Here is a 22,890-nt window from a genome sequence, read left to right as displayed (position 1 = left end):
ATATTCTTGACCAAAACCGGTCAAAGCTGGTTAGTTGCCGGGCACGACCAAACCTAGCTATTTTAAAAATCTTTAGCAGTGCATGATGTCAACCAGGAAATAATCTACAAGATTAATTTTTTGGAGGACGACATTAGGTTCATGAAATATTTGTTGGCCGGACCCAACTACTTTATGCCATCCAATTTATCCTAAACTAGACCGGTCTGATTGGATTGGACTTCAGAACAAACCGGACCGCTGGGTTCGTCCGGTCTTTGTGAACCATAAACATACCCCAGCCAACAAAGACCCACAAAAGCGGCCACGTGTCAGGTTCATTATTCGGTAGCAGCCCGGTCCCGCTATTCGGCACAACGATCGGATCCGCTATCACTCCCACTCTCCAACCCCACTCCCCCACATCCATCGTTTATCCGAACCTTATCCTCTTTATATACGACCCTCGAACCTTTTTCCCTCCCTCAATCTTTCTCTCTCTCACCCACCCTCGAAAGTTCCACAAAGGTTCAACGTTCCGTTCTCTCTCTCTCTCTATCTCTCGCTCGCCCCCTCCCCCAAAAGACCGTTCTACCCCCGTTCCGTCCCGTTAATCTCCACCTGCCCACTCCTATATCACCGCCAAGAACTTCTCTCTTTACCTCGCTCTCTTCGCTCGCCGGAACCCTAGCTTACAGCTAGCTCTGGTCTCCCCTCCGATGGGCGCGCCGTGAGGGGGGGGGCGGCGGATCTCGTGGCGGCTTGGATGGAGGCAGGGGTGGATGAGGCGATCGAGGAGGTTGGGGAGAGCTCATCGCCGCCGAGGGGGCTCAGCCACGCCGGCGGAGAAGGAATCGCGCCATGCGACATCAAGGACGAAATCTTTGCGCGGCTGATGGAGAACGGGATCGAGGAGGTCGTCTCCAATCCCCACTACAAGGACGAGCTCATTGCCCACTTCAACCGCTTGCCGGCCAGGTGATGTGGAACGGGCCGTGTTCTTGATGGGTTCTTGGGTTTGTTTGCTAGGGTTTATGATGCGGATTTGGTGCTGGTTTTTAAGTATTATTTTATTCGAGCTTGGCTTTGGTATTGAAACTGGATGCCTTTGGTTCTCATTTCATTTCTTCAATGGATTTAGTTGTCCTCCAGTGGAATTCTTGAGATCGTATGGGTCGTAGCAGTTCTTGTTGGTTCTTGGACTTTGGGGTAGATCGGACGACGGATTACTCTCTTTCTCTATCTGATCGAGTATCTGGATCGTTTTCCTTTCTTGGTTTTGTTTCTTCTTTTAAGTTGTGTGGTATCTTGTTCTGAGATGTCATTAGGGTAGTTGGTTGACTTTAATTCTGGTTTCGAAAATCCTCTGGTTTAGGTTTTTGAGGGAAAGCATGATTCATGAGTCCAAAATTGTAAAACTCCGAGTAGTGTGCTACATAGTCGCTTTCATGTTTGCATTCTTGAATTCCTTTCAATATAGCTGCCTTAATGCTTATAAATGGCATGGATTCTTGTTTTCCTTTCTGCCCTCTGTCATGGGCATAATACAGGAGTCCTTCGATTGTTTGTACCTAGACACTGATTTCTTTTGTATTTTACTCAGTTACCTAGTGGATGTGAGCATCGATAAAGCTGAAGATGTCCTGTTACATCAGAAGATTCTAGCAGAGGCCGAGAACCCAGAAAGGCGCCCAGCCTTCCATGTCCGTTTCATGAAGGTATACTTCAACTAACCTTGACTGGATTTTAGGGAGCTGTGCTGGAATTCAATTGCCAATTTAATAACAGAAATGAAGGTTCACCGTCTCGGTTATAGACCAATACCGGTATCATGCTGCAATGTTGGTATGTTTGATGCAGGGTCAATATCCTGAGACTCGGTACACCCCCATACCAAGTCTTGGTTCAGTACCTGTACAGCACGATATGTCTGGTATGGGTTGGTATGCACTGATATGGAGAACCATGACAGAAACTATAATTTTTCTCTTTCAATCAAAATGTGTCCTAGGCCAAATTTGGTATAAATCTTTCTTTAGAAAGGCATAGGATTCTTCAATATCTGTGCATGGAATCCAGATTTCTACAATCACAGTTAGTATTCTAGTTTATTAATACTTCACCTTGAGAGCAAATTTAGCATGTTGAACAACATCTTGATTCAGTAACATGGTATGATATCATAATGACAGCTGAAAACGTTTCAAACAATCATGATGAGTTCCCCAAAGCAGGGACTCAGATCCCAGCGGGATGTCCCGGGATGTCTTGTGGGACACTGGGATGGAGTACCATCCTATGTGTTGGAATAGACCGTCTTGCTAGAATCTCAGCATCTCGATCGGGACGCTTTGGGACATCCTTTATCCCAAGTATCGGGACGGGGCGGGATAGTGACACGTCCTATTCTATGGGAAAACTGGGAAAACCTTGCCCCAAAGTATCTCTTTTCTCTTCCCCTTTAAAAGCATCCACAACTATATGAGTAATTGATAAAATGTCTATTTAAGTACTTCTTATGCACAGGTGGACTAATAGTATGTTTATAGTTCTTGGCTGCTTTATCATTGAAAAACAATTTTGTGTATCAACTAATGAACTATCTGGTATTGTAATTGAAATCTCTTGAAGAAGTGGAATTGTCACTGTTCTTAGCAAATGGAAAGAAGATTATACTTTAGAAGATCTCTTTCCCCTTGCATGTTCACGTGCCAAACATCCAAAAATCTTGCCATTTGAGTGAATATCGAGAACAAAAAGCAATAAATACATTAGAAGTATGACCATGGAGTTTATATGAAAAAGTATCATGATACTGCCCATATATGGAAAATTGAACATGCAACTGCTTGGGAATATTGGGCTTTAAGTTTTGCAATCATATCTTCATGGATATTTAATGAAAAAGTCATTATAAAAACAGCCTAGCACTAGAGGAACTGCTTAAGTAAAATCGATACTTAGAGAAGCCGTATAAGTTGATGGAAGTGGGTTGCATGGATAAGGATGCAACCAGGTGCATGACGGTATAATGGTTTCTGTAGCTTTGGTTTGCATGGCTTTCTATTTTTTCATAAAACAATTAGTGACTTGGTATGGCCTGAAGTAAATAGGAAAGAAGTGCAATGGAGGTTCAAGTTGAAGTAGTGGCTATAATCAAAATGATGTGATATAGCACCTTAACAAGTTGATTGCAAGGATTTGAGCTTGTTGGTATGGTACAAAGGTCTGCAAGCAGCCATGTTACCTGGACACTTGCTTCCCGCTCCAGAAACCTATGTCGGTTACGTATCCAAGATAGATCTGCATTATATTCTTGGATGCTTATGAAGTTCTATGATTGCCACTTTTAAAGATTGGTGAAGAGTTGAACTCATCCAATAATGAGTTTGACCCTCCATTTTCTTGTTAGAAATGAGTTTTTTTTTCTTTTGTAGTGATTGACCAATTATGAACATATTGAAATAACTTTAGAAAATGTCATCTTTTCTTAAATTTTTAAGTTAATCGGGAAGTTTAAATGAAAAACATGTATATTGAAAGACCTTAATGAATAATATTTTCTTAATATTTATTTTGGATGTTTAAATAAAGAAGATTAAAGGTATATTTGATTTAATTAAAATTATAATTTACCCAATGTATTCTTGTATCTTCTTTTTCCTTCTTGCCAAGTCAAATGCTTGGATGTGCATCTGAATCCAATTCTTGTATTTATGTCCATGCAACACTGGCAAGTGGGTTTGGTCGTATTATGTGTTGGGTGATCCGGGCTTAATCCATATTTTAATAGGACAAAAATTGAATCCAAGAGTGCTATATGGCTTTATGACTTTATTGGACTATTAGCATTTTCAGGTCAAATTAGGTCAACCATAACACACACAATTCATAGGACATATGTTAATTTGTATACTCTTGGATTCCGAGCATGATTCAAAGGACATATGTTCAAGTTGAATTGGTTCTTCTTTGGTTTTTTTTTTTTTGGAGCTGGATTGAGTTAGTTTCAAGGATTGCGGAACCGGTACCGGCGGCCGTATCGGCTGGCCGACGGTATGGTTTGGTATGGTTTCGAACCGTACCGAATCGTGGCGAACCGACGAAGGCAAGTGCACCCGAATCAGGAGAAGAAAAAGAGAGAGAAATAAAGATAGAGGGGGAGGAAGAAAGAAAAGGAGAGAGGGGGAGGACGAAAGAAAAGGGGTCGGTGGGGCCGTCGGATGGCCTCCGACTGGCCGCTGTGGTCGCCGGACAACGCAGTCCATGCGCGTGGTTCTGCGGGTGTGAAACAGGGGCGTCACCCCTGTTTCACAGTTTTTTTTTTTAAACCGAAGGTTAAGTGAAGCCGGCAAATGGTTTGCCGACTTCACTGTTTAAAAGTTTTTTTAAAAAAAATTAAAATCAATGAAGTCGGCAATCGAATTGCCGACTTCATTGATTTAAATTTTTTTAAAAATATTTTAAACAGTGAAGCCGGCAAACCTTTAAATTTTTTTAAAAAATATTTTAAATAGTGAAGTCGGCAAATGGTTTGCCGACTTCACTTAATTTTTTTGATTTTAAAAAAGGGGGTCGCGTGAATTGGGGCGACAGCCCCTCACTGCGACGCTGCCTGCGCCGCTTCCGCCACCCCATCCCTCGGCCCCAGTGAAGCCCGCATCTGCGATCGCAACGCCGTCACTCCCATCTCCGGTGATCTTCCCCCTCTCTCTCTTTTTCTCGCTTATTTCAAAGTCCTATCAGGCGAACCGACGAGCTATGCGGATGCTTCCGCTGCCCTCCGACGACCATAGCGGGCCACCGACGGCCCCCGGCATGACGTCGATACTCCCTCTCTCCTCTCTCTCTCTCCCTCTCTTTCCCTTTCTTTCTTCTCTGGCACTGGCATGTGCTGTTTTCCACGCTGGAATTGTCCTAGTTCCCCGCCGGTTCGGTTTGGTTCGGCATGCCTCGAACCGTCTGGTTGAGGACGGTTTCGAGAATGCTGGTTAGTTCAATCCTTTTGCCCCTAATAATACTAGGATATGTTGGTTGGGAAAATCCTGGTCCCTTTTTAATTTGAGCTTTGTGCATTGTAATATTTGAAAATAAAACTGTTGGTGCAAACCCAGCTTAGATATATATGAAATCTATGATGGTAGCTCCTCGAGATAACAAACTTCAACAATAATATATATATATATATATATATATATATATATATATATATATATATATATATGTATATATATATATGTATATGTATATATGTATATGTATATGTATGTATATATATGTGTGTGTGTGTGTGTGTGTGTGTGTGTGTGTGTGTGTGTATATGCGTATGCATATACGTATATATATATATATATATATATATATATATATATATATATATATATATATATATAAAACTTATGTGGACCCTGTGGAAGTATCAGTCCACCAATCCTCTTTTCCCCTTTACTGGTGCCCAAACATTCCCCGTCAAATTTCTTGTTCTTTCTGTATGCTGAGTAGCATGTTCATACTAGAGTATAGGGGAAAGGATCTGCATCAAATTTTAACATCTGTTTCAACTTCAAGGGGATGTGATAATACTGAACATGAAGGAGAATGGCATCCGATTTCAGGTTCCCGACCTTAGCTAGTGTTATACTAAAGCATCTGTTGTCGCCCCTTCTTGATCCCATTAGAGTGACCATATAACATGTAGTTTTGCAAATAGTGATAATTCTTAGCCAAATTTATACCTTCTTTTTGAAGCTTTTTACTCATCTAAACCTTCCTATGCATTAAAACACTTTCTTCTTGATTATTTATTTAGTACTTATTTGAGTAAAAATAGGGATTGTGGGATTGACTTTGAACCTTGCTCAAAGCTTGAGGACTTAAATTTGGACGTGAGAAAGACCACTGAGGACACTGAAGATGGAACAAATGTTGCAGATGCTCTTCCTACAAGGTATTTATGTATGCCTGACCAAAATCAGTTTCTTTGCTCAAGTGTTACAATGATTCTTATTAATCATGATTCATGATATGTATAAATTACAAGGTTACGATATTCTCAATCTCATGTAGCATCTATTGTGATTTTTTTTTTTAAAAATTGTGTTTGATAATTTTGTAGCCATTTTCCATTACAATTTTGAATCCGAAAGCTTTCCAATATTGATTCTTACAAAACAGTGGAACTAACTTTTCTTCAAAATTGCTACATTTATTGATCGCTTAAGGTAAATCCACTGTGCCTTTTGCCTGATCAGTTTTTATAACTATATGATGTTTAATCTGCAATTGGGATTTTGAGTTTATCGTTTTTAAGTAATACTTACCTGAATAGTAGTCTTACCAGATATTAATTGCTAATGATTGTTAATTTCAAAAAAAGAATTTTCCCCATACCTTGTGAGAACAAGAATTATACAATATGAGATGATTTAACCGAAGTTTCGTGTTATATAAATGTTGTGATCTGTACTTTTTTTTGATCCTTATTGTACATATTTAATATTAGATGCTCATCATCCAAGCCCAAGGAAATGCTCATCATCCAAGCCCATGGAAATGGTGTTCTGTCAGTGTTGTTGTAGTATAAAAGCTTTATAGGAGGTGAGTTACGTGCAAACTTAATAACTGGGAGATGGATAAAATGGAAAACAAAACCGTGTTATTGACCTTGCTCAACTATTGCAGGAATCCTGAGAATCCTCTTAGAATGGTTTTGTTTTCATGCGAGCACAAGTAATAAGTGATATTAGATCAATTTATTTAACTTCCAGGCTACAGAAGTAATATGAGATCTTATGTCTTGACTGCTTATGCCCTTCTTTTAGGTAGTTGAACATGAGAATGGTAGGAATGAGAACCTATGCATATGGGACTTAATCACAATTTGCTGACATAATCATGAAGTTCTTATATATTGGAATGACATTTGATTGAAGCCGTGGAAGGGGATTTTGGAAAGCTATGTTTTTACTGAATGTGACTCTTGCTAAGAAAGGATGGTGAAGGAATTTACATAAAGTTGACTCTGATGGAAACTTGGTCAGTTCTAGAGTTAAGAATGAGCTAACTCTAAAGAAGCATGAAAATCTACAGCTAGTTATCATTGGTATATTCTTTTGTTTTTGTTTTTTTTTGTTTTTTTGTTTTGGCAATATTCTCTCATTATGCGAAATTTTGTTATAAAACCATTCTCTCATTATGTGAAATTTTGAATGTCTGGGATGGATAACTTTATTACTTGAAATGATCCATTGAAATATATTGTTATACTGCCAATTTTTACCTTGAAATTGTTATCATGGAGTTGCCTGTAGATTAAGTTCTCATTCGTTGTGTTAGTTTGGCGTAGAAACCTCAAAATAATACATAGGTCATAGTGCTTTAAGCATGCTTGAAGTATTTTGTAGGGCATTTGAAATGGTAAAAACTAAGTCCTTTGAATTTTGATAATGTGCAGGCATGATGTTACATATGTCCCAATTCATGAAGTAACTTTTTCTACTATTGACAAACCAAAGCTCCTTAGCCAGGTAGGTATATGCTATCATGCATAATTGGCTAAATATTTTATGTTTTATCCTTTTTGATTTGTAGTTCATACTATATTCAGATAATTAAACTTACTCTTTCTCTTTAAACATAGATTTTGGTACAAGAATTCAACTATCTGCTTTATATAAACCTATTTACTTGTTGTGCTTCATGTATTCTAAGTTAGGATTCATGTATAATATTTTCTATCCAATTGGAAATCATACTTTTTTCCCCCTTACAAACATATATTGGAAAGTAAAATGAAGGATTTATCTACATTTGTTCTGATTCTATTTAGCATTGAATTGCATTGTCATCAAATCCGTGTGATGTAAACTAGATTTTTTATGGAGTCGCTTGACTGCCTAACTTATGCCTACCATTATGATCAGCAAAAGTAATCATTGTTGCATAATGTATAGTCTGTATGTTCTGGAATACTGAACATTTTTTTTCTTGCACTTAGCATACGTATACGCTTTAATTTGTGTGGACTCTTGAATTGTTACAAGTTTAAGTATTTATCTTATTATTCAAGTAGTTTGACTTTGATGCTAGTGTTTTCATGGAGTCGCTTGACTGCCTACTTTGCCTACCATTATGATCAGCAAACGTAATCATTGTTGCATAACATATATTCTGGAATACTGAATATTTTGTTTTCTTGCACTTCGAGTACGTATGTGCTTTAATTTGTGTGGACTCTTGAATTGTTAGAAGTATCTATCTTATTATTCAAGTAGTTTGAGTTCGATGCTATTACTATACTCAGTTTAAAATTGCACATGAAATAGATTCTGAATATTTCTTTAAAAAAAGACATTTTAATGTGTTTTCCTTATCTAGCTTGTTTATCAATGGTGACCATGCCTTCAAAATTAATGCACCTATATTCATTCCTTTAGTTCTTTATATATTAATGATGTGATTTTTTTTTTTTTGGCTTCTTTATATCTTATGTTTTAATTAATGGTACACATGGACTTACTAAGTGTCATATGTCTGACTAGCTGTCTGCTTTGCTATCTGATATTGGATTGAACATCCGTGAAGCTCATGTCTTTTCAACAATGGATGGCTATTCTCTGGATGTATTCGTTGTAGATGGGTGGCATGAAGAGGTAGGCTTTTTTCTTAACTTCGACATACTTGCATAATCTGTTGGTATCTTAAGTTTTGCACTTCTAGATCTAATAAGAAATATATCTTTTGACATTACATGGGTTTAGTTCTGTTTTGGCTTATTCTTATTCTGTGTAGACATGATATATTATGAAAGGAAATGCTAAAAGAAGTTGTGTTGGTATTACCTTTAACATGACATAAGCAAAATTCATGTAACATTGATAGATACAGAAATGGTATGAAACTTGGATTCAACAGCCTATCGTTTTTGAACTCTGCACAGTAATGGGAAGGTAAAGGAACTGAACTTGTTACTGTAGAGCATTGTGCAGTTGATAAATTCTTATAGGCTTGTTGCAGCAAGCTCAACAAGGTCAATTGATCTAATCAGTGGTAATGTCATCTCTTACTGTGGGGCACTTTTGATGGGTTTGGGAAATTAGCTATTCCCATATTCTTCTTTGCCATCTTCATAATCTTGAGTGCCTTGAATTTTGCATATGGTTTCGTAGTTTCTTTCTTATTATTATTATTGTTATTATTATTATTATTATTTTGGGTTGGGTTGGGGTGGGGGGGGGGTGTGTTGCGTGGCGGGGGGCATTGGGGGGTGTTAACATGCCTGCAGACAAGAAATGGCTATAGAACGAAGAATAGCCTTGCGCCAACTGTGCCCAATGACCTTCTAGGAATTCAAGCAAACAGATCCTGGGCATCCATCTTGCTGCTACAGTGGCAAAACCATGCTGTCACAGCAACCACATCAAGTTTGTTTGACATCCATGTGTTGCACCTTTTGATGAATTCTGCATATCTGCACCACCAACAAAACATGACCAACTCTGAAGAGGAGTGAGTGACGAACTGCTAGTTATTATTTTCTTTTGCATCACAGGCTTCATTATGAATGCGAGTTGTGGGCTGACTTCGAGGTTCCTCACTTGCATTTGCATCCTTCCTGGCCAACGCTGTATCACTATCTCCATACAAGCGGCCTTGGTCTTGTAGGTATCATGCTCTTTGAAGCTGGGTTTAATTCTAGTTGGCAGTTATCTTATGTGCCCATTCTGTTATGTGCTAGTTTTGTCTCTCCCTTATGGATCTTATGTGCTTATCATGGCCCTGCAGGTCTTTTAAGCTGGCCTTGGGCCTTGAGATGGGGTTAATCTCTACTATAATACAATTTGTCAAAAAGAAATCTGGTTGTTTCTTGCTTCCTCTCTCTATTCCTCAATCACAGCTTTGAACTTAATCACTTGAACCTTGAAGTTGTCCATTGGTGTTTGAAGCATTGTTTTTAAGCTCCTTTGTGATTTCGCGTGTTTACTCTCTTAGGTCATGTCTATGAAGCCACTTTTCCATCTTGGTGAACTCAAGTTCCTATGCATGGTCCACACAAACCTCAAAGGCACCAGGAATTTCAGTGTGATCCTTCTCTAGATCCTTTCTCTTGTCATTGTTGAGATTCATGGTTGTGTGGCTTCTGGCTTTGCTCGGTGATGAAAGTCTTTATTGACATGATTGCCTCCTTAGTCGTGACCATGCTTGTTTCTACCATATATGTAACTTTACGATTTTCTACTTTTTGCTAGATTTTAGTATCTTGCTGAGTAACTGATATCAAGATGAACGAAAACTTGGGATTATTTTGGCCATGGTTGAAGGTTTGAGAAATTTAAAAGAAACAAAGGTATTTCAAGATCTTGATCAACATGTCATGACCAAGGCATCAAAATGTCAACAGGTTTATTTGAAATGAGATTAAATTATGTTTTGAGGATTATTTAATTTTTAATAATTTAAAAAATCATTTACAATACTAAAAAGCTTGAATATTCTCAAGATGAATTGGTTTATTGGCCGAGATAATAAGGTCTAATAGTTTTAAATATGTTGTGTTGGTGAGTACTTCCTGAGATACTGATTCTTCGGCTAAGATCTTGGGCAAGACAGGAACCATGATTTTCAATGTTTTATTCCATTTTTCTATGTTTTCTATGTGTTATATCAATCCCATGGGCTAAGATTGGTAGATCATTTGTTTATTCTTGTAACTTTGAACTAAAAATTTTAAAACTATTTTTCATTTTCTGACTTTTATTTAATATAGGATTAGTGTCTGACTGAGTTGTACTGTAGGTGTACATTGGGTTAGGAAACTTTGAAAGCATTAGAGTTGACTCTTAAAGATGTTTTGATTTTTTTCTATATTTGCTATTATAAGAGTTGGAGTTCCATTAATTTGTTTTCTATAGAAGAGGCTTTAAGTTATCAGGATAGGCTTACCAGTGTTCTTATGCTATGCTGAAAGTTCAAATGAATTGGATCTTTGATTACCACCGAATATTGGTTGTGATGGTAGGAAATCTTGCTGTCTAATGGTGTGGGTTTGAATCTGCTGGGTGTCAGCTCACATTTCCAAATTCCTTCTATTTCTTAGTCCTAGGTTTCTGCCTAGGCTGGGTGGGGTGGGTATGGGGATTGAGTGGCCCTAAGCTTCTTCTTCTAGCTCAAAAAAGGGCCGGTTCAATGTTTTATTTCTGGATTGTGGTCTCTGCTATCATGTTAGGAGTATATTTTATCCTTCATGAAATTCATGTGTTTGTCCGCTACTTGTTGCTAAAATACGTTGCCATTAGAGGCTTATTCATTCACCTTTTCTTGTCTAATAAATCAAATGCCACTATTGGTAGCAAGGTACACCATCTCAGAACCGGGTCTTGTACCGGTGCCCCCTTGTTACTGTATCTGTATGCCTGGTATGGAGTTGCTTTAGGGTGTTGGTACACCCTCCATATTGTACCGGTTTGGTACTGGTACCATATGGTACGCCCCTTCCTGTTTGGGAGGGTATGGCGTTTTTTGATGGGTAGGAACATTACCATGTGGGCCTTTTTAGATACTTAAGGGGCATTGTGATTCTATTCTTTTTTATGACAGGGATCTTTGTCGAGCCCAAAAGTTGCTGACTTTGCAATGGTGTGCTCAGGATACAGATGGCTTGCACAAGGAGCTTGAGGCAGCAATTGCAAGAAATGAGGTATCACTCTCCTCAGTTGATTGGACTCACAGACCTTCATATTTCTTTCTACTGTGGCATGGTTAATTCCATCACTTTTACTTTCACGAAATATGGATCAGTCTCTTTGTTTATATATTTGTAATAATTCTACCATTGTTTTGCTTCAGTTTGACTAGAATAGGGAGGACAACAGACCTATAGCTTCTTTAGTATCCATGTCATGGATTTATTCCATGTTTTTCCTTCTGAAGCTCTAGTTATATATCTTTAAGTCTGAAATGAATGCTTGCACATGCTATGCTTTTAGTTGGGAAAAAATTGCTGTTGTTGATTTATAGGAGGATAAATGCAAGAAGTAGGCCATTATTTTGGGCTGGCACGCTTATATTTCTGATAAGGGCTCAGATTTGTTTAAATTAACCTTCAAATGCCAAAAGATAGCAAGAATTAAATGTTTGAAACAGCTTAGGAAAGGCATTCAGTATGTGAATGCAAGTTTACATTAATCGTAAACGACCAAATTATAATTTGCTTTTGCTTTGCTATTGATATGTAAAAATATCTAAAAGGATCCTCCTGGGATAAAATTTTTCTTGGTTAGAGTTCATCATGCCTTATGATAAGGGTCATTTCCTAATTTGTCACCTTGACCAAAATATATTTTGTGTGATGCAATGCATGGTGTCTAATGTTTTCTTGCTATGCATAATTAGCAACATATCATCTCTGGTGTTTTATATGGTTTCTGGTAACATGTAGATAGCATAGGTTAATTTTCAGGGATGCTGTAATCTTGCCTTCATGATGGAGGTTGATGTAGACTCTTGTAACACAGCGTAGTTTGGTACCTAGCAATTTTATATCTTAATATTGCAATAATCATGCAGACTAATGTTTCACTAATATTCAGCATATGTAAACTTAATCACATAACTTGATGAAACCTATTTGGCATATTATGCATGGCATCATGCTTGTTCCTTCCATAATCTGCATCGCGTGGGACCTCATAACCTGGATCATTTTGGATTATCCTTTTCCACCATGTGAAATGTAAGTTTGAACGTGACAAGATAAAAAAAACCTGCTTATTTAACTTTGTTGATTACTGCATTTTGGTCTTGTTCTTTCTTTCTTCTTTTGTTGTTCAGTTGTAATGTGTGCTTTATATATGATTATTCTTGTTTAACTAAAATCCGGGCATACATCTTCCATCCATTCTGACTTTGCCATTATGGTTGAGACTCATTCATAATGTTGTCAATGGGCCATGCTAGGACGGCACAATTGTCAGCCTTGTCCTAAGCCAAAACAATTTTGAAGCTGTTACTTGGCCTAGACCCATATTAAAAGAAAAAGAGAAGTCCTGACATGCCTAGGTTGGTTACTTGACCTGGACCCATATTAAAAGAAGAAAAGTCCTGAGTTGCCTAGCTTAGTTTAGCCATCAAAACAGTGTCCATGTCCATACCGAGCCTAGCACTATCTTACATCCATGTCCATACCGAGCCTAGCACTTTCCTTCTCTTTGTTTCATTTTTTTCTTCTCATAAAGACTTATATGTAGAGAAAGATTTGCAATGTCATTTATCACGGCGAACTCTTACAATATCTCACTGTTGCCTTTTGGGCTTGTACAAGTAAGGTTGCACTTTAGGTCTTCTAATAGCTTTTTCAAGGTTTATCTTTACCTGGTTTGGTAGGTTGCTGAATCTGTTAGTAATTGATAGTGATGCATTCTGCATTGGCGTTTTGGGAGAATGTAGGGGTCGTGGTCCGGTTCATCTCATTCTTCAGCTGCGGAGAAGATATTAGCAGTGCAACCAAAAGTTGGTGAGTGGGAAATTGACAAAAGATTATTAAAGATGGAAGAGAAGATTGCAAGTGGATCTTGTGGGGACTTGTGAGTCTTTTTTTTATCCTAACCTTTCATTCTCTTCATTACACATTGCTTGCTTGGCATTTTACAAGTAGATTTTCAGCTAATGGCCTCAATCTAAGTTACAGGTATCGTGGAAGTTACCTTGGTGAGGATGTTGCTATTAAAGTTCTAAGATCTGAGCATCTACATGAAACTGCAGGGGCAGAATTTGCTCAAGAAGTAATGATTTTAAGGTGAATTATTAATTATTACATCATTTCAATGGAAAGTTTGTGACATCTTGTGATATATTGGATAGTAGCTAAAGCAGTTTATATGTGCTTTCCTCGACTTTTCTTCTTCTTCTCTTCTCTTCTCTCTCTCTCTCTCTCTCTCTCTTCCTGCTTTTCATTTTTCAAATTCTTCTGTTTCCTTTCAGGGAAGTCCAACATAGAAATGTTGTTCGATTTATTGGTGCTTGCACAAAACCTCCACAGCTATGCATAGTAACAGGTATCTTTTATTGGCATCTGACTTTTCATTCTGAAGGCTAGATATAAAGGATGTTATGACTATTACATCTCAACACCTCTAGATTCAGTTGAATTAGCTCGTTATTACCTAAGGATGCCTTGTCCTTAGCTATCATCATAGCCCACATGAGCTTGGTATTACCTAAGATTTGCCATGAACATTTTCTGTTGGTGGCTATTGTATTATCATAATCTGGTATCTCTTGTTTTTTTCAGTATAGATGCATGTCCTTTAGGACACATTTCTCTTTCACTATGTGAATTGATATGTTTAGGACTTTTCAGGTTTTGAAATGTCTTTTAATTTGTGAACTTCGGTTCCTCTTGGTTCATATCTATAAACATTTTAATTAGACCCATGTTTGGTAATTTTTTAAAAAAATTGAATTTCACTGAGAGTAGCATATGACTTCTCTTTGTGCACAAGCTCAAGGTTGCAAACCTATGTATATATCACACTCATGATTTGGTTTATCTGTTTCTGAAATGTGCCTATATGGGGCACATGACTGAAATAGTACCTGATCCATTGTCATTACAAATTCCTAGTCATGTCTGATGGAATGACTGATGATGTAACCATTTCTGGTATTTGTTATATTGAGGTGCAATAGATATAAGATGTTAAATTGACAATTTGAATGCATAAGGTTCCCCTTACATGTATGTTTCATGTCCTCTTCTCGATGAAGGACATACTTTGAGATAAATGTGACACGAGGTTTATAATCATTAATTTTGATGCCAGTTTTCTATCTACTATTATGTATGATTACCATGTGCTTTGTGAATTATGGATATCATATTGTAGGGTCATACCTACGAGACAAGTTTTGCTGTATCGTATAGAATTTTGGATGGATCGGGGTGTACTATATCATATCAGTTTGGTACCGGTATCTAGTATGGGGGTGTGCCAACACTTGGTATGCCGAATCGGCCCCGTATTGATATAGTAATAGGTTGACACAGGTACAGGATCTAGTATTGAGACGGCAAGTCTTTCGACTAGGCATATAAATTTTAAACAAAGTTTGCTGTACCACCTTGATCCACTTGGTTTGGGACTTGTTGAGCCGTAGTGGGGGCAGACCGGCATAGTTCCGGCCCTCAATTCGAGACACCAAAGAGCGAGAGAAAGAGGTAGAAGGAAAGAGAGGAAAGAGGGAAAGAGGGAGTGGGAGGAAAGGAGGGAGAGAGAGCGTAGGAGTGAGGGGGAGAGAGTGATTGCCAACTTCACTAAAAAAGATTCAAAAAAAAGGGGTGAGAGACCGGAGGAGGGGGCTTTCACTCTCTCCCCCCAAGCCCCCCCTCTCTTCCCCCCTCCCCCCTCTTTCTCTCTCTTCCTCTCTTTCATTACACTGCTGCTGGAGGAGAGGGGGCTCGAAACCCCCCCTCTCTCTCTCCCCCTCCCCCCCACACCCCTCTCTCTCTCTCTCATTCGCTCTCTTTCCTTCTCCCCTCCCCTTTCCTCTCTGGCTCCCCTTTATTCGTACACCGTGAGTTGGCACGGCATGACACTGCACTGCACTATTCTATACCATACCACCAGGCAACTGGAATAGGCTTTGGTACTGGTTCTGCCAACCTTGACCTTATAAGTGTCCTACCTTAGGTGTATAAATCTCAAAAGTGTTCTGTGATCCAACAATATTGCTTTTTTGGAGATATCATGCGATTTCATCATTTTCACCCTTTTCCTCATTTTGTTCTATCTGATTCATTCCATTGCATGTGTGTGTGTATGTGTTTCTCTATATTTTATTTATTATACTCTTTCTTTTTAACATTTATTAAAGTATTTGGTTTCCTACAAGGAGATTTTTCTCTTGAAAACAATTCCTAGTTATGGTGCAATACTGTTTCTTTTTAGCAGTTACATAACCTGCATCATGAATCTATTTTCTTGCCAGTTGATATGTGGGGAAAAGTTTTTGTTTAGAATTTTTTGTATTTTCATAATCCATTTTGATTTTTATGGCTTTTTTTGTCGATAGTAGAAATGCTCTGTGCTGTTCTTTCTTCCTACTGATTATCATCAAGTAATTTGTTATGCTTGGTTTATTGTGCTGAAATTCTCTTACAGAGTACTTGTCTGGAGGAAACCTCTATGACTTTCTTCATAAGCATCATAACATCCTGGAGCTCCCTGTGCTGCTGAAGTTTGCACTTGATATTTGCAGAGGAATGGATTATTTGCACCAAAATAACATTGTTCATAGGGATTTGAAGACAGCTAACCTGCTGATGGATAACAATCATGTATGTCTCCCTATGAATATGAGAGTGATTGATTTGCTAAATGCTAGAATACTTCATCCCTGTCTAACATTATAGTGATTTGAGATTTCTCCAAATGCATGCCGTATCTATGGTTATTAAATGAGACTTGAAGAGAATCTGTAGGTTGAACAACTATAATGGGTTTGTAACAAGAGCCATGCAATTTATAGATAATCTGCATATATTGTAACAACAAACAGCTGGTAAAGTAATTGTAGCATTTATTGCAAATGACTTTTTTTTCTTTGTTCAGCATGTCTGGTAGTAGCTAAGATATGAAACATGATACAAGAATAGAAACAGAAGAAATTTTGATGAAAAATTTGAGCATGAAACCTCCAAGTACATGAAGCATGGGGCATCATTTCCCTGTTCATATTACTATATGGCAGAAGCATGTAGAAAAGTTAGATTTGCTGTTAATGTTTGAAGAGGATAGGGGCTGAATGAAACAACATGAAGAATCTTCTTATTCAAAGGTCATGGCCTTGGATGATAACCACTTGTGAGTGAGGATGTACACGGCCAACTCCAAATCGATGGGATGGCCTTTCATTTATGTTTAGACATTGATGCTGAACAGTTTCCTAATGTTTGGAGGCTGAATTTCAAAAATCAAAACAGTGTCCGGTACAACAAATAAAGTTAAATCTAATTTCTAGTTTTATTGCCGAGCAGCAAACCAATGCAGTTAGCTATATTTTGTTTATATAATTATCTTTGTTCCAAAGACTCTGAACTTATCTGCGTATAACAGGTCTGCTTTGGCATAATATCTGCCTGCAATCAAATTGCCCGTTAAGCATGTTGTGTGTCTGATATTAAGACTAATGACACCATGCTAGATTTTGGTTGTACATCAATAAGTTAAATTTAGATGGAAGAGAAATATATTAACAATTAGAAATTATTCTGAATAGAACTTGTGATTAGAGATTTTCAGAATGTCTGATATACAAATGATGATTTAATAGTATTTTGAAATTTTTAAATATTGTTGAATAACTGATGTTCCCTTTATGGTAATACTTATTTCATGAAACAAACTTTTTAAATATTGTTGAATAACTGATATTCCTTTGTTAGTAATACTTATTTCATGAAATGAACTAACTTGAATTGTGAAGGCTGCAAGAAATTGTCTTTTGGGTATAAAGTTAACTCGTTGTCATGAACTTTAAGAAGTGGTATTCTCTCAAGTTCAAAAACCTACTTTTATTGAGTTGACAAACATGAGTTTTCTTAAGACATTCACACAAATCAAGTGTTAACCTTTTATCACATAGAGGAATGAGAGCTATGTTTTATTTGTTTATGTTCATCTCTTTGTTCATCCCATCAGTCTCATCTCCTTGTATGTGATATTGTTGCAGCCTTCATACTGATTTGCAACTTGTGTTCTAACAGTGCTAATCATAGCTCATTCTATTCTGTTTCTTTCATTTGAATGACAAGTTCTATCCAATTTTAGAAGTTACATTATAAAAGCAAATTGCTGAAGGTTATTTATTAACTTCCTAATCTTAAAACTATTACCAACTAGATGAGTTTGCATGTGCTAAATTTGTAGCTTGTGCCACACAGTTAAATAAAGTGGCTTAAAGAGGGAGTGCTGTGGTACTTATCCTTTTACTCAGGTGGCACTAGACTGTGCTGTAAGACTTGTGTGGCTAATTGTTCTGGGGAAAAAATGTTGTTTTCTTGAATTCATCATTCTTGAAGCTCATCAATGCCACAGCTTTGTGTTCTATAAAGCTCAATTCATCAGTTAACTTATATTGTGTCCAACTATGCTTTTTGAAGGTCTTGGTTGGGAATTTTATTGTTCTACTTTTTTTGTTCTCGTCATACTCTTGAAAATGCACATAGTTGTCGCAAATGCTGTTTTGTATATGGTAAGTATATCATGGATAATTTTGAGCTGATGTATGTATCCCAAAGAGTTGGAGGTCACTCCAAACATTCATATTGGGTACTAATCCCCATTTCTTCTTTAGCTAAGGAATGGAGCATCTAACCATGGTTATCCTTTTCAGATGGGTAATAAATTTAAACATAAGGAAACGATATCACTAAGGAAAAATCATGAGTCACTTTGTGTACAATAAAATATGTTGGAATCACCCACCCACCCTTACCGACTGACCCAAACTGCTCTCGACAATCATCAAAATTGTTGAACGTGTAGGAGCTGAGAGGATGATATTGCAGCCTCTAAAATTTTTATATGTAAATGCACTGGTATATGTAATGATAATGCATTTCTTTCAATTATATCACAATGCATTTTCAACTAATAAATATGTTCATGTTCTCCATCTAGGTTGTGAAAGTGGCAGACTTTGGTGTTGCTCGGTTTCAAAATCGAGGGGGGGATATGACAGCAGAAACTGGGACATACAGATGGATGGCTCCTGAGGTTTTTCTTCTTTCAATAAATGAAGCACTTCCTAGATGTTTCTTCACTGGTATTATGTAATTGGAGCTATAACATATCAAATTTGAAACTTGACAATAGAAGAGTTCAGACCTTTGGACATTTAGATTTTCATTTTTTTTCTTTTCTTTAGCTTTCCGTGAAGCATAATGATCCCTAGTGTTAGGCTTAATTCTACAGTTACCTCTGGTTAACGCTGAAATGAAAATCTATTAGGAGTTGGTTTCCATAGTATATATCCTGCATTATTGCTGGGACTGGATTCTTTGTTCTCCCCATAACCTCCACAGTCCACATATTAGATCTACCTTAATTCTGACATCCTTTTCTGGAAATAAAAATTTCCTCATGTTCCCTTTGCATTGCAGTTTCAAGTAAATTCAGCTATATACTTTGGCTGAATTAAGTTTACAGTTTTATGGACTAGATGATTGAACTTGTCAAAAAAATGCAAAAAGAGGAAAAATAGTTTACTTATGAAAGAAAAGTTTTAGCAAATTGATAGGAAATGAAAGATGACCTTGGAGAGGGTTGGCAAGAAATGTTGAGAACTCTCTTTAAGACTGTCTTTACTATTCAGAGTTGGCTTTATTGTTCCTCATTCGCCATGTTTATTTAAGGCCACCTTTGTATTTTAAACTTTTGCATATCCCTCTGGCGACTCCCACCTATATTATTTAGATTTCTCCCCTTTTTATGATAGATAAGATGTCCATTCTTATTGGAGCTTCTTCAGATCTTTGTTATACTATGGCATCTCAATCGATTCTCTATCGCTTTATCTTTATTCCAATTTCTATGGAATTGCTATAGCTCCAAATAAAATCGATTTTGCAGTCTAATCTTTCACATTGGACCACACATGCATTTCAACAATGAACATTCTCATTTTTCTACAATCAACTTGTTTAATTTGACCCATTTTTTTCACCCAAAATTTTGACCATACTGCATGGACAATAGGGAAAAGAGAGCTCGACTCATGTTTCATGATAGAATATATGATAATCTTCTTAATCAGCTCTCATTGCATTGGTTACTGCCAAGACACTTGCAGACTAGAATTGGCAATGAAAGGACAATGGAACTTCAATTTGGCTTGGATTTGTTTCATCATAGATTTCTTCACCCCTTCATTTGCAATTCAGCTGTTTTCATTCCTAAAATTACATGTTCTGAAGAAAAATGTCTTTATGCAAAACATTCCTGAAAGTATACTGGGTCAAAATGAAACCTTCTGAATGAAGCATGTGATTTGATGGCACTTATTTGATTAGCCAGCCTGAAGACATGTCAGACGAGATAAGATATTCTAGATGAAGTTTTAGTTAAGTGTTTTGATGAAGTTATGACGACTATACATCTTTGTTTATTTCTTGGTGAAATGCCTCGTGGACATTCTAGGCTCTGGATTTCTCTTTTCCTTAATGTAAAATTGGTTTTCAAGCTCAAGGTAGATTTAGTTTTCAAACTTAGCATGACCGATCTTTAAAAAATAAATGACGGTGCAGACATGAAATTTGATACACTGGAAATCTCATGCCTGAAAAAAAGTGCACTTGAAAAGGAAAGCTACGAAGATCCCTAAGTATGTACTCTTTTCTTGTTATTGTTTTTTGGTTTTCTTAACTTGCTATTGAGTAGTTAGAGGGTTCAAGCATTGATGGAGATAGATGGGGGTAATCAACAGATGTCCAGGATAAAGGCCAGGGAGAGGATGTTGGGTGTTTTTTCTCCTGTGTGTGTGTGTGTAATTTTTTTCATTCTTTCTTTCTTTCTTTCTTTCTTTCTTCTTCTTCTTCTTCTTCTTCTTCTTCTTCTTTTTGTGTTGTGGCTGGGGGTGGGGTGCAGATTGTACAGTTGTCATCACAGCTGATGAGAGCTGTTATTATGCGATACAGTCCAACATAGACGGTGAATGGATGCATAAAATCATACATGTGTTACCCTTTATGCCCTTCCCAAATAATCTCAAGTAATGTCTAATATGACTATGTATTAGTATTTTGTCTATTGTAATTTTAAATTATGAACTAGGTGTCCATTTCTATCTTCTATTTTAGTACCTTGAATATGACATCATAGTTCTTCCCTTTCTCTTTTTCTCATGCATTATTTCCGATTCATATATTTGTGTTCCTCTCACCAGGTTATAAATCATCAACCTTATGATCACAAAGCAGATATCTTCAGTTTTGCTATTGTGCTTTGGGAGCTTGCAACATCAAAGGTACTCTGAAATTTTCCAATATTTAAATTAGTGAGATCAAATGTTGAATATACTCTCATGTCCATATTGCTGTAAGTTGCGATGGTGTTGGCATGCAGATCCCATATGATACCATGACACCCCTGCAAGCCGCCCTAGGGGTGAGGCAGGTCTGTATTTTTATCATGCGATGCTACCATTACTTTCAAATTAAGATCTTATATAGAACTAGGGAGGTATTATGATTGCAATCAAGGTTTGCTGAACTACTACCGGAGGGCATACCGGTTTGGCGTAGTGTGGGTTCACATTGTTCCTGGGTGTACTGACAAAAGGAGAGCTGGAGAGGGGGGAGAGAGAGAGGAGAGAGAGGGTGGGTGGGGGGGGTGTGGTGTGGTGTTGGGGAGGGAGGGAGGGCTTGAAAGCCCTGGTCGGAATAGGGCTCTCCTGTTTTGAAACGAAACAAGGGAGCCCTTTTTTAATTTGCCATTGACGAGGGCTTGCGGGCCTTCCCTTTTCCTCTCCCTCGCTCCCCCTCTCCCTCTCCCTCTCTCTTTTCCCTCTCCCTCCATTTTGCATCCAAGGTAATGAACTGTGTGCTCGTAACTCACTGCTCCAATTCGATATATCCCAAACTGAATGCTTTGGCACAGTTTTGCATGCCTTAATTGCAATTTTGTTTTTGCCCAACTTATGATGTTTTACTTTTGATATGTGCATGTTTGTGTGTGTTTTCGATGTGATCGGTTGCATATCATTGTAACATATATTAGGATTTTCCTTTCTGAAAATGTGGAAAGGGTTATGTCAGCTTGCATAATCAAAAAAAATAGATGAAGAAAGGGAAAATAAAAGGAGAGTGACTCAGATTATGTGAAAGAAAGAATTAAATGCCTTTTTGCTTGTGTTTTAGCATCATGTGATGATTGAATTGTAAGGAATTATGATGGCTTTTGTTCCTTTTTTCTAATAGCATTATTTGCTAGTAGAGTTGTTACTCCAGCATTATTTTGATGCTGAAGCCAACTTAGTAAACTATTACTTGTAATGCGTGGATTAATGCAAGTGCTGGGGGTTAAAATGTATGTGCTATATGAATATTTATGGCCATGTTAGTGAAGTGAAGCTTGACTCTATTTGGATATCCATAATCTGTACACCTTTTCTTTGTTAAATACAGGGAATGCGCCCAGAGCTTCCTGAGCATGCACATCCTGGACTGCTAGACTTGATGCAGAGATGCTGGGGGACAGCTCCTGCTAAACGGCCCTCTTTTTCACAGATCATCGTTGAGCTTGAGGAACTTTTGAAACAGGTTCAGGAGGTATCTTGCTAGTAATTTTGGTTCTCTGGGAGAAGGCCCACCTTAATTAATATTTTCGTATGATCCAGCTTGCAACTAGGCCATCGCTGTGGTACACAGGCTTACCAATTCTCTGTCATTATAATAGGAAAATGGGGAAACGAGCAAGCCGGAAACAGATGCTTCAGAGAAATTGGAGAAAATAACCATTCCATATGTAGATTAATGGCAGTCATTGCGAACGAAGTTTAACAGAGACGAATCAAGCTGATACAATGTGCCAATGTAGCAGCATTTGGTTGACTTCCACCTCCGTTCAATTCACGTTTCTTCTGTGGTCTTTATCACAAAGAAGAAATCTATATAGAGCCTTGTTGATATTCTGTCTCGGCTGCCGGTTCTTTGGTCAAAAACCATACTCAACACAATATTGCTGGCTACTGTGAATATTTTATTTCCTCATTTATACTGATCCTTTTCACAAGAAATCACACCCAGGGGCGAAGACCAAAATTGTTGTTTTCTTCGGTCTATGTATTTCTAAACTGACTTGCAAATCTGCTGATTTGGCTAATCAATTTACTTGGTGTACGGCTGCCTATCTGTCA

The 22,890-nt window shown here is 37.6% G+C and overlaps 1 protein-coding gene across 7 annotated transcripts; it reads left to right on the top strand.

Annotated features, from left to right (window-relative positions):
- Window positions 1–472: 472 nt before the first annotated feature.
- Window positions 473–22,890, top strand: LOC105052022 (serine/threonine-protein kinase STY46). Of its 7 annotated transcripts, none has more exons than XM_029266709.2 (15): window positions 474–957; window positions 1,583–1,697; window positions 5,844–5,926; window positions 7,433–7,505; window positions 8,520–8,630; window positions 11,624–11,674; window positions 13,423–13,559; window positions 13,664–13,771; window positions 13,957–14,030; window positions 16,137–16,312; window positions 18,657–18,752; window positions 20,920–21,000; window positions 21,099–21,149; window positions 22,160–22,294; window positions 22,431–22,890. In XM_029266709.2, the coding sequence occupies exons 1-15, from the start codon at window positions 746–748 to the stop codon at window positions 22,506–22,508; spliced, it is 1,581 nt and encodes a 526-aa protein (XP_029122542.1). In that variant the 5' UTR covers window positions 474–745; the 3' UTR covers window positions 22,509–22,890. The 7 variants fall into 7 exon arrangements, 5 of the variants coding, with proteins under 5 accessions (XP_073099305.1, XP_029122542.1, XP_019708410.1 ...); XM_019852851.3 differs by having other exon boundaries at window positions 22,372–22,890; XM_073243203.1 differs by having other exon boundaries at window positions 22,160–22,303; window positions 22,372–22,890.

This window comes from Elaeis guineensis, chromosome 9 (genome assembly GCF_000442705.2).
Source record: "Elaeis guineensis isolate ETL-2024a chromosome 9, EG11, whole genome shotgun sequence".
Taxonomy (NCBI): Eukaryota; Viridiplantae; Streptophyta; class Magnoliopsida; order Arecales; family Arecaceae; genus Elaeis; species Elaeis guineensis.
The sequence above is the reverse complement of the archived record's forward strand: the minus strand, read 5'-3'. Positions and strand labels throughout refer to the sequence as shown.